We start from the raw sequence: 12,629 nt of genomic DNA on the forward strand, positions 1-12,629 counted from the left end.
TAAAACCCATTGTTTCATGTTCTCTGTATGTGTATGTATATAAATCTCCCCTCTGCATTTTCCACTGAATGCATCCGATGAAGTGAGCTGTAGCTCACGAAAGCTTATGCTCAAATAAATTTGTCAGTCTCTAAGGTGCCACAAGTACTCCTTTTCTTTTTTTTGATTATTTTTAGCATCTGGAGGGCATTCCCTAATGGTTTATAAATTTTAAGGTAAAGCGGGTTAGACTAAGGGCCGAAACAACTTTACAGTGTCTCTTTAACTTCTAAAATTATCATAGTGCACTGCAAGGCTATTCCAAAAGGAAAAATATAGTTCACTCACTCCCGTTTTCATACTCTTACACACATTGCCATCCTCTCCTAGTCTCAGTTAATAAGATTATTAAAGTGCATCAGATTCTCAGTGTGTCTAATAACTGTGCAGAAAGACCCAGACCTGTAAAATTATTTTTGTTTGTTTTGGTTTTTGCTAGCAAACACTAGCTATGTATTTCATTGACTTCAAATTGCTTTAGAGACATCATGCTTAGTGATGAGAACCTCTAAGAGCCTGAGTTTGGCTTTCGTGTGCTTGTATTCAGAGTACTCTTCAGCCATAGGTATGCGATCTTCCTTTTGCGGACTCCTGAAACAGTCAAACAGAGCTCTGTCATTTCATGACACAGAAGAAAAATGAGGTTTAAAATGATTTCTGCTGTGATTTTTTTTTTACATTTTTTCTAATTTTAGATCCCATAGACATATAAAAAGAGCACACACTTGTGAAGTAGGATTATAGGAATGGCAATTAAAATACTGAATTCTGAGGTTTAGATTATACAAGGTAATGACATTTCTTGTCAACTGTGTAAGTAATAATTACTTCACTCCAAAATATGCAGATATGTTGTTGTACAGCATTATGGAAAATATAACTACCATGGTACCACACTATGGTTTTCTTTTTGAACCATATGTAGGCTAGCTCCAATACTCAGGGAGATCCGTGGAAAAGCTCCCATTGATCCAAAGGGCACTGGACTGAGCCCATAGAGTCTAAGAGCATACAAGTTCTTTCTGCTGATTTTCATCACAATAGGAAATCATCCTGACCTACCTGAGATCACTCAAGGAGTTAAAATGGGGACTTGTCATGAATTCAGTAGCATTTAAGCAGATTGAACATTTTAAATATTATACCCTCACACATTGCTCCTCGTACGAGCAATATTGTGATGTGAAAGTGTGAGGAGGCCACATTTTTGAAAAATCTGAATGAAAGCTCACCTTGTTTTAGGTATAATCTGGAATTTACCAATAAACCCCCCAAAACACCCTCCTCCCCAAAAAAACAAAAACAAAAAAACCTCATCAGTTACAAGTATCTGTCTTATAAACAACAAAATAGCTCCTGTCTGCTCTTAGGGACTAATCCAAAGCCCACTGAATTCAGTGGAAAGACTATTGATGTCAATGGGCTTTGGATCAGGCCCACACTACCTACACCTTTGGCCACACCTAGCCCGTTTAAGAAAGGGGAGGGGTGGGACAGAGCTGTCTGCCACCAACATACCAGTCATGGTAAAAAGTCTCCAGGAAAATGACATTTCAACTTTCCATTTATCAAAAAACACTATATGTATTTGTCTGTATATGAATTCTGTAAATCAGGAGCTCCTAATAGTACATGTGTGGCAAACACAGCTGCTGCTGGGCTACCCCAACCCCTGACTAGGGATCACACTGCTCCTTCTGTCAGTAAGCCTAGGGAAGGAAATTTCTGGAGTGATCCCCTGGCAGAGTTCCCTGTGGATCTTTGCCCTCTCACAGGATATGTTATGGGGGCTATCCTAAACCTGGAAGAACTTCAAGGATCTGCACAGATCCTGGAGGAATTGTCAGAGCAAAAAATCATCTCCATAGAGATCCGATGCCTCCACTGTGCTCCCAGCAGTCCCCTTCCAATCCTGGGCTGTAGCTACCCTTGGGACTCTGAAAGCACAAAAGATAGCACAGTCTCCCCCCCCCCCAGCCCAATTACTACAGGTAAGTCCCTGCTGCCTAAGAATATGTTCTTTAATGGGAACATAAACATCTGCTTAAAATACATGAAAGAGGTTTTTGTTTACCTTCCTGTTTGTTTAAAGAACTGTTCCTCAAATTCTCTCAGAGCTTTGCGAAGCCTTTTCTTGTCAGCTCTTGTTTCTCTGAGATGTTCAAGAAGCACAGGCCTACAAAGGAGGTAGAGAAAGTTGAAGCCTATGTGGACTTAGAAATAGTTAAAACATTCGGGCGGAATGTGGCCCTTCAATATGTGCACAGTGACAGGTGTCACCTGAGTGCAGAATTAGACTTGTTAAGTTCAAGGAATCCTAAAATTTTCTTCCAAGTCTGAGTATAATGGAATTATGACAGCACAAGTGTAAATCTACAGCATTTCCTTGCTTTTGGTGTCATTCACACTCCTCTAATAAAGGGAATGCAGAGACTCTATGGAAGGAAGCAATAAAACACTTCGACCTTAATCCTTAGTTCTATGTGGAGTTCATGGTGCTACGATCTCACAGGAAGCGGCACCTTACAGTTTCAGGCCCGTAAGTAAAAAAGGGGATACACGAGAGTAGTATGGTAGTAAGAACTACACTGGGCAGTGTTTGCAGGATTAGGTCCTTAGGCAGAAGATAAAACGCTTTCAGAATATGTCCTAAAAGATACTGTTTCATAATAATGTGATGCGCTGAGAAATCTCAAAAAGAAAAGGAAAAGGAGTACTTGTGGCACCTTAGAGACTAACAATGCATCCGATGAAGTGAGCTGTAGCTCACGAAAGCTTATGCTCTAATAAATTTGTTAGTCTCTAAGGTGCCACAAGTACTCCTTTTCTTTTTGCGAATACAGACTAACACGGCAGCTACTCTGAAACCTGAGAAATCTCAACAGCACTTCTCCATGCTGCATCATTTACACAGTGAGAGTTCCACAGAACAACATACATTCTTTTTATCTTCACTCACTTAATAGGACCTAACTGACTTTATTCATGTCTCTGACTCTCAGGTGTCAATCAAAACACATGGGAAATATAAGGAATAATACAGTAACTCCTCACTTAAAGTTGTCCCGGTTAACGTTTCGTTGTTATGTTGCTGATCAATTAGGGAACAAGCTCATTTAAAGTTGCAAAATGCTCCCTTATAAAGTCGTTTGGCAGCCACCTGCTTTGTCCACTGCTTGCAGGAAGAGCAGCCCGTTGAAGCTAGCTGGTGGGGGCTCGGAACCAGGGTGGACCAACAGCTCCCCGCTCCCCTAAGTTCCCTGTGCAGCAGCCGCCCAGCAGGCTACCAATTGCCGGCAGTTCAGCTGTCCCTCCCCCCGCTGCCGTGTGCTGCTCCTGCCCTCTGTCTTGGAGCTGCTCCCGGGAGCCTCCTGCTTGCTGTGCAGAGGGCGGGGGCTAATAGCAGGGTGTCTCTCAACTTCCTGATCTTTTTAAAGGCAATGTACTTAGAATGGGGACAGCGTACTTAAAGGGGCAATGCACATCTCTCTCTGTCTCTGTCTGCCATGCTGTCTCCCCTCCCTCCATTCGTGCTGCCTTGCAGAGTGAAGTTACATTAACAATGTGTTAATCCTTGAGGGCTCAGCCGAATGCTAGTTCATCATTTAGCAGTAAGGCATTCCCTGGGAAATATCCCACCCTCTTCTACCCTCTAACTTCACCACCTCAACCAAACTTTACAATCATCATTGCTGTGTACAGTATTAAATTGTTTAAAACTTATACTCTGTGTGTGTGTGGTGAAAACAATTTCCCTGGAACCTAACCCCCCATATTTACATTAATTTTATGGGGAAATTTGATTTGCTTAACATCGTTTCACTTAAAGTCGCATTTTTCACGAACATAACTACAGTGTTAAGCGAGGAGTTACTGAATGAGATCACATTCATCCGTAGGGTGTGTTTTCATCAATGAGCACCAGGGCTGAATGATATCAGCACACGTGTACCCCATAACTAAACCACTTGACCATAATCTGCCCTTTTCACAGAAATACAAAACATAAGATTCCAAATCACTGTTTGTATCACTTATAGGAGTTTGTTGACCACCCTTGTTGACAGCAATAATTTTCTTTAACAAAGATATAGATAGAATTATGTTAACACGTAGTGAAAATACATGAACAATTATACCAGGACAGACTGAATTACAATAATTCTTACAGTCTACTATTGTACATTTCAGAAATGTGATAATATAATTCAGATTCTTCAGTTGAAAAGGTGTCCTCTTTCACACCAGCGACACTACAGTTGTGAAATATGAAATGTAACCAATAGAACTGAAATATATAAATGAAAAAAAAAAACTAGCCTGGTTGGTCAAGCCACCACTAATACTGAAGCCCCTCATCCAACGTGTGTTATTCCACAAATGCCTAAGTAGATAAATGTCTAAACTTTCTGACAAAAATAGGTAAGTAAGTCGACAAATCATCTATATTATGTCATCATGTGGGCTCTACCTATTTGCATATATCATTCTCTCTCTTATATATGTATATTCCCCTGCCTTTCTCCTTCTGGATTTAGGCAGTTCTCTCTAGAGTTGTCCGAATTACACAAAGTATGGCAAAGCACAGGTAAGTTGATCACATAAATATCCTGTCTCTGCTTTCTCTCATAAAAAGGAAATAACTCAATCCTTAAGGTCTAGAGCTTCCTGACCCTTGGGAGATTTTGACAGTAAGTACAGATCATGCAGTGACTAGAACATGTAAGTGTGTGGTTGGATTGTTTTTTTTGGGCGGGAGGGAGCGAGGAGATCAGGAAGAAAAATTGCAACACTCACATTGTGGCCTCATGTAAATTGGACAGAGACAGGGCTGGTTGTTTGATTGCCTTTTTTTCATCCAGAGGTGAAACAATTGCCGGCTCATTCTCCTCATCTGAGCAACACAGATAGTCATCTACAGGAATGTTAGATGCCGGACTGGATGATAATTCATGGCTGCTTTGAGAATGGTCTTCATCTGAATCTTCTTCCTCCTGCTTGTAATATGTAACATCATCATCAAATTAGCTGTCTACATACTATTCATTGAAAATACAAGAGGTTACAGGTATTAAAACCAATAGCTAAACACACTTTGAGATTTCTCACTACAGCCTCTAATGGGGCAAATTGCGTTGTAAGGCATTACTTGCCATGACTAAATGTGGCAGAATCTGGCCCTTACTTCCATAAGTAGCTCTACTAATTACTTACTGTTGATTACTCATACAACAAAACGTTTGCAAGAGCATGCTTTTAAATAGGATTTAGGCCATGATCCTGAAACCCTTATTCATTAAACTAGTCCCATTGAAATCAATTAAACTCCCCATGAGTAAGGTTTGCAATGAGAGAACCCTTTGTTTAATTCTCCGTAAAGTAAACTTGTACCATTTAGTGTCAACAGTTCATAAATTAAAGCTACAATATGCATAAAATAATAATTCTAGAGGTATTTTTAGAGTTACAAATGGTTTTAGCAATCAAAAAAGAATGACCATATTGCAACAAATTTTACAGTTATACTACGGTACAAGATGATGATGAAATTGTCCACTTTTTAAAAACTTATAGATTTTAAAAAATGCATTGACCAAAGTTCATTTGAAGTAACATGAAGGAAGCTTTAAAGAGATTCTGAAGTAATAAGGTTATGGCTGGGATTTTCAAAGGAATCAATGAACCCCACTGAAATTCAATGAGAGTAGGGTGCCTATAACTCCATGAAGCTCATGTGGAAGTCCCATGCTAACATTACCACAAGATATTGAACAAGGCTATGTAATTAGTATTTTCTTTTATAGTGATGAGACAAGCGATTTACAAATGGCTACTGCAGCTCGCATTCACTGGTACCTCATCCTGCAAGAAGTGCTACTTAAATGGGGAATTCACAAAGTAAACCACTCCCCAGTGTGAGTAAAGGCACCAGTTCTGGACCAGTTCTACCTCATCAATTTTTAATATGTATTTTATATTTTTTTAAAAAAAATTATTTTTAACAATCAGAATCACATACATGAAAAGCTTTTCTTTCTTTCACACTGGTATAGCATTGATCAAAATGTTATGCTAAGATCTTAATGTGCTAAGTAATAATGAAAGTATTTTCAACAAACAAAGATCAAGGAGGATGTATTAACAGTATAATACAGATAGACAAAGCTTTCATTTTGTGGTGTAGATTTGTTTGTAATGGTGAAGGTTAAAAGCTGAACTCCCTCATCTGATCCCACCCATGTAAACTGATTGATTCAGAAATTGATGTTTTACATCATGATCTCTGGCATGCTTTGGGGTTGAATCATGTAGGATGTTTACTCCTCTTTAAATATCAACTGGATGATTTGATCAATAAGCATTCTATAAGTCCGGCATGTGTAAGAGTGATTAGAATATCACTAAACTGGCATACAAAGCAAAATTCAGAATCTCGTATAGCTTCTTTACAATAAATACTAATTCTTTCCAACTTACAATTGTTGTAATCAAAGATGGTGTCGAGAGAAGTTGCTTGATAATTCTGTATCTGTCATAAAGAGGCTTCATAAGACTCCTCTCTTGTTTAGTTACCTAAAAAGAAACCGTAAGAAAGTATATTCTTCTCAAACACAAGCATTATGGGCCATATTCTGCTCTCATTTATACCAGTGTAGCTAAGGAGAATTTGGCCTTACATGTAATATTGCTTCAGTTAATATTTATGTGTATTTATGGTAACAGTAGCATAATTCATAAAATATTACAGTGTACAATTTGAAAACAAAAGTGTAATGTAATTTTTCTAATGAAAAATATACAAGGTGGAATCTTTGCCTCCTTGAAGCATTCATTTTGGAAAAAGGGTGAACTGGTTACAGTTCCCCTTTTGAAGCTGCAGATGGAGTTAGTTTTCTCTGTTCTCTCTCTAGTTAACCCCTGAGCATCAGATGTGCCTAATTTAGGGATAATGCTTTTTTTTTTTAGTTTGTGTACTATGAACTCAGTCCAACCAAAAATACTTACAGCCTATCAGTCATGTATAAGGCTATGGATTCTGGCTGTGCAACAGGCCATCCTACTCTATTAAAAGAAAGAGTTGGCCAGTCACAAAGAGGAAAAAACATACCTAATCTATTTAACGGTGTACAATACCTGCATCTTAGCAGGGGATTAGACTAGATGACCCAACTCTGTGGTTCTATGATTGCATCATACCTGTTGTAGGGCAACATAGTCAGAAAGAATGAGGAGTACTTGTGGCACCTTAGAGATTAACAAATTTATTTAAGCATAAGCTTTCGTGGGCTAACGCCCACTTCATCAGATGCATGCAGTGGAAAATACAGTAAGAGGATAGATAGATGCGTGTGCGCACACACACACACAGAACATGAAAAAAATGGGGGTTGCCATACCAACTCTTAACAAGACCAATCAATTAAGGTGGGCTATTATCAGCAGGAGGTTAAAAAAAAAAAACTTGTGTAGTGATAATCAAGAGGGCCCCTTTCAAACAGTTGACAAGAAGGTGTGAGTACCAGTAGGGGGAAAATTAGCATGGGGAAATAGTTTTTAGTTAGTGTAATGACTCATCCACTCCCAGTCTTTATTCAAGCCTAATTTAATGGTGTCCAGTTTGCAGATTAATTCCAGTTTCGCTGTTTCTCGTTGGAATCTGTTTTTGAAGTTCTTTGTTTAATAATTGCGACTTTGAGGTCTGTAATTGAGTGTCCAGAGAGGTTGAAGTGTTCTCTGACTGGTTTTTGAATTTTATAAGTCTGATTTGTGTCCATTTATTCTTTTACTTAGAGACTGTCCAGTTTGGCCAGTGTACATGGCAGAGGGGCATTGCTGGCACATATCACATTGGTAGATGTGCAGGTGAAGGAGCCTCTGATAGTGTGGCTGATGTGATTAGGTCCTATGATGGTGTCCCTTGAATAGATATGTGGACAGAGTTATATCGGGCTTTATTGCAAGGATAGGTTCCTGGGTTAGTGTTTTTGTTGTGTGATTGCTGGTGAGTATTTGCTTCAAGTAAGGGGCTGTCTATAAGTGAGGACTGGCCTGTCTCCCAAGCTCTGTGAGAGTGAGGTCCATGCTCAAATAAATTTGTTAGTCTCTAAGGTGCCATAAGTACTCCTTGTTCTTTCTGCTGATAGAGACTAACACAGCTACCACTCTGAAAATTGTCAGAAAGGAAATCGCCTGCAAATGAGATCATCTCCTCCCTGTTCTCCTTAACAGCCTATTCTCAAATCCCTGTCAATCCCCACACTGACCATTTAAGCACCCATGGGAGTTGCTGCCACTCTACTGTGTAGAAATCATCTCCACAACTGCAGGTGAGTATGTGGGGGCAGAGGTGGAAGGATATGGACAGGCTGCAGGCATGGGCAATAGCCCAGAAATCGAGGTATATGGAGTAAGAAAGAGAGCGGAGGAATGCTGCTGTATGCCATCAGCCTGTCTAATCTAATCCAATTATGGAGTATCTCTAATGTATCCTTCACTGTAGTCTGTGAGTGCTACTTCTGCCCTAGATTGTTGCCCTCTGTAGGGGAAGATGGGTGCTGTTTTTACTCCCAATCATCACATTCAGTTTCATTGCAGTTGACAAGCCTTCTTGCCCTTGACCTACAAAATGGAGAAAAATATTTTTAAGGCTACAGCCCCTTTTAGCTTCTCCTCTGGCTGAGTTTTCAGATAAGGAGGGAAGAGCCATCCCTCTCTCTCATTAAGACATCATCAGACTTTCCCAGCATGCTCACTGGTAACCCCAGTAACATTCCTAAGCCTGCTGTTTTAGCAACTTGGCCACTTTTTTTAGTGTAGTCTTTCACTGCACTCCTGCCTCCAGAGTGAAGTTTGTAGCAGAACAGTGACATTTTGTTTATGGCTGATCTTTAGCATTTACTAAAAATATAAAGGTAAAATCTTATTTGTAACAAATTGAGTTTCTGAATTTTTTCACTGAGTATGTTTTTAATTAGTGTTTTCCATTTTTAAGCAGTTAGTTAGCCTTCAAAGGTAGGTACTTAGAAGTACATTCCTTACATTTGATACAACTGTTTGATACATACAAATGCATGTGTTGTGCTGGTCGCTATGGGCCAAGTTTTCAGAAAGGGACATTCTACATTTGTGTACAGTTCTATATCTATATATGCATAGGTAGTTGCCACTAATGTGCATTCATGGCACAATAACTACTACGACAGTATGCCTGCACACACAATAGCTACTAAGGCTGATTTGCCCTTGCAATCGAGCTAACTGTACATATAGATGTAATCACACAATTGCGTAAGGATCTTGGGCCTGCTCTGACAATTTGGCTATTAACGTTATGAAATGTAAGATTTTCAGCAACTGTAGTATGGTGGGATAACACTGCTTAGAATGTTTTGTTATCCAATCAGCACGCAGGATTTTCTAATATAATGCTATAATGTTTACTAGGTAATGTTCCATTATAGTGCTGTCTCCATGTTCTGGTTCTAGCATTACACGGAAGTATTCCTCAATCTATGTTGTGCAGTTATGTGCACATCCTGCAAAAAATCAGCATGGAACATGCAAACTGAATTGGTGTAGCAGTTGCCCTTGCAAATCTTTAAAATGATACCTTTTCACTAATTAAATGTAAGCAGTATTTGGGGGGATACTGGTTGAAGTTTACCCCTGTGCACATGGCCTACACACTAATTAAGTCCCAGTTCAGCCTCAACCTGAATGAGAGGGGATTTCACCCACCCACCACCATGAATAGAAGAGTAACATTTTTTACTTGAAACAACTGTTGTAAATATCCTCATGTTGACTAATACACTGTCCAAACTTCTTCTTAATAGTATTTTTTTTACTGTAAAAAGTGAGTGAATACAAAACACCTGGGTATAATTACGGATGGTATAACCAAATAACGGAAAGGAGAACTGCATTCCATCCCCTCACATTCATATGATTATCATAGGGGATATGATAGCTGCTCTTGTAAGTATACTTGTAGAAATAATGGGCCAGATCTTCAAAAGAGCTCAACACCCAGAAAGGACAGCAGGGGCAACTCAGCAAAGCAAAATATCTGTAAAGAGACCCTGCCAAATATTCTGGTCTAGCAGTTGATTTTTAAAAAGAGCATATAATACAACCCTACAGTACTAGAAATGTTTTTATTAAATTGCTGAAAATGTCAATGAAGCCAGATTTTATAGTAGTATTAACACATTTTCCTGCATGGTTAGCAACCCAAACACTGTAGCCTTGTGCCAGATCCTCTACGAGTTCACCCTTGGTTCTCCAACTTCTGATATAATTAAAGTTATGACTAGCTTGTAAAAAATAAATCATGTATTTTATTAGGCAATTTAATATCTTAATGTCAGCACAATGTTATTTTCTTCCTGGAAATAAACACCTGACTTCATAATTGGTTAGGTTGGCATGGCAGGCAAACAACTCTTCTGTATTTGAAAATATTAGTAAAGCAGATTTTAGGTGGGAGACAGTACCAGTAAGCAGCACTACACATACTAAATTAGCTGAACTGGGCAACAGCTATCTCATGTCTTGCCATGTTTAGCCTAATCTAAACATTTTTTCTGCACCCCATTGTACCATTTCTGAAAGGGTCTTTGATACTGCTTGTGTCATAGATGGCACTTTCTAACAAAATGATCTCCTCCAGCTCTTATGTTCGAAAGGCCAATTTAAATTAAATACTTTGGGCCCTCAGTTTTGTGTCCTCAAAACATGTGGGCACACATATCAGTAGTCAGGTCTGATGTAGTTTGTAGTTTCTAACCCCTTTTTCTCCGCTTCCCTCTCCACTCTGATTTAGGGGGACAGAAACCGGTAGAGATCTACTAATAATTGCACCTGAAAAAATTTGGCCAGTTATCACAGCAACAGGGCTGAGACCCTGCTGAAAATCAAGCACGTTATTTTCAAACTCATTTCACATAAGTGAAGTGCAGGTTTACTACATACAACTGTAGGATAAGTAAAGAATTAAAGTTAGCTTAAGTTTGGTTAAGGAAATGTATGACTAAACTAGATGATCACGAAGGTCCCTTCTGGTCTTAAAGTCTGAGTCTATATCTGTGTTGTAAAGAAAGGCCCAGACCAGCAAATAGAAGGAAAGCCTTGAAAATAAAAAGTGGTAAAGCCAGAAGGAATAAAGCCGGGAGGATGTCTGGTTCAAAGAATAAATAATGAGATAAGGGGCAGTTTCTAAAAAGAAGGCCTCTGACCATAGGGGTGACTGCAAATGGCTTTAAATCAAATACAGAGAATCTGTCTTAAAATGAGCCAAAATGCCCCTTCTCCAACCCACACACCTGTGTTAAAGTCTGTGTGAACCGAGGTGGAATGGGAAAACTGTAGGTCAGCAAGAAGGAGGGGAGGAAAGGAACCGTCTCCAGTTGGTTTTTAGCTGAAGTCAATAATTGGCAATAACATCCCTTGATTGTTAAAGGGTATAAAAAGTAAATGCTCAAAGGGGTCATTGCTAATTCCTGCCTGACCACACTGGAGCCAACCAATATGGGTCTAAACACCCCTGGGCTTAGCCTGCTTGTAACTATCCTGCTTATAAATGCTTTGTTACTGTTTGGATGTAGTAAATTGCTTATTATTTAGGCTTTTTAGACATGTTTAGCACAACTGTATAAAATACCATTTGGTCTCAGTATTTAATAAAGGAATTTATGCTTAAACTGGTGTTTGGTGGTTTCCCATATTAATAATTTCAAATATTATTAATAATTCCAATAACAACAACATACCAAAAACAATTTTGACAATAGTCAGTTGTATCTTTTTAGTCACAATTTTAGAGTTACATAGACTACTTATATTGTAGATAATGTAGGAATACTTTCAAGATTTTAAAACTGAAAGGACCATAGACCATATTCTGCTACCAGCCATTACAGTGTAAATCAGAATATCTCCATTAAAGTGAATGGCATAACTTCAAATTCACACTGGTACAACTGAGATCATATTCTAGCCTCAAGGCTAAACTGTCAAGGTCTGATTCTCTTCTCACTAGTGTAACACTATTGATTTCAGTGCAGTTATTCCTGATATACACTGGTATAAATGGAAGGATAATTGGGCCATGTGATGGTAAGAGGCCAGCACAATTCATGCTTATAACTTTGGAGGGCTTCCTTTCACAGATAAAAGGCCAGAGAGGTCTACTCTATCTCCACTAAAGAGCACCACGTCTGATGCTAGAGTCAAGTTTCTGTCTCACCTCTTTCAGAACAATGTGCTGTGGTAAATGTAGGTACTGTTAAGGTCTCTACGAAAGGCAAAGAATGCCCAGCTTTGCTTAAGACTTTTCCATCTCATTGCCATACATTATTATCCTACAAAAAAGGGTTGTTGTTCAAGGAGTCTGTTGCCCAGGATGCTTTATTTATTACTGTATATGACAATATTTTCCTGCCTATCCAACAGTAAGTAGATGTGTGAACAAAACCATAATTAGCAAGGGCCAAACAGAGCCACAAAACCAAACCATTTTGCATGCTTGCCACCGAAATTAACCACCCTTCCATTCCATCTCCTAAAAAATCCAACCCAACCCAAGACAA

The 12,629-nt window shown here is 39.0% G+C and overlaps 2 protein-coding genes across 5 annotated transcripts in view; one reads left to right on the forward strand and one right to left on the reverse strand.

Annotated features, from left to right (window-relative positions):
* PHYHIPL (phytanoyl-CoA 2-hydroxylase interacting protein like) overlaps positions 1-221 on the forward strand; it is a 54,980-nt gene extending 54,759 nt beyond the window's left edge. Inside the window, exon 7 of the mRNA XM_038411781.2 lies at positions 177-221. The gene's annotated coding sequence lies outside the window, so the exon portion shown is untranslated. The remainder of the gene's footprint in view (positions 1-176) is intronic.
* Positions 222-475: 254 nt separating this feature from the next.
* Positions 476-12,629, reverse strand: part of FAM13C (family with sequence similarity 13 member C) — a 237,266-nt gene continuing 225,112 nt past the window's right edge. For all 4 annotated transcript variants that reach the window (XM_038411265.2, XM_043519012.1, XM_038411267.2 and 1 more), the window contains 4 exons: positions 6,517-6,612; positions 4,837-5,036; positions 2,114-2,215; positions 476-630 (listed from right to left, as the gene is read on the reverse strand). In XM_038411265.2, coding sequence (XP_038267193.2) covers positions 507-630; positions 2,114-2,215; positions 4,837-5,036; positions 6,517-6,612 — 522 coding nt within the window. In that variant the 3' untranslated portion in view covers positions 476-506. The remainder of the gene's footprint in view (positions 631-2,113; positions 2,216-4,836; positions 5,037-6,516; positions 6,613-12,629) is intronic.

This window comes from Dermochelys coriacea, chromosome 7 (assembly GCF_009764565.3).
Source record: "Dermochelys coriacea isolate rDerCor1 chromosome 7, rDerCor1.pri.v4, whole genome shotgun sequence".
Classification (NCBI taxonomy): domain Eukaryota; kingdom Metazoa; phylum Chordata; order Testudines; family Dermochelyidae; genus Dermochelys; species Dermochelys coriacea.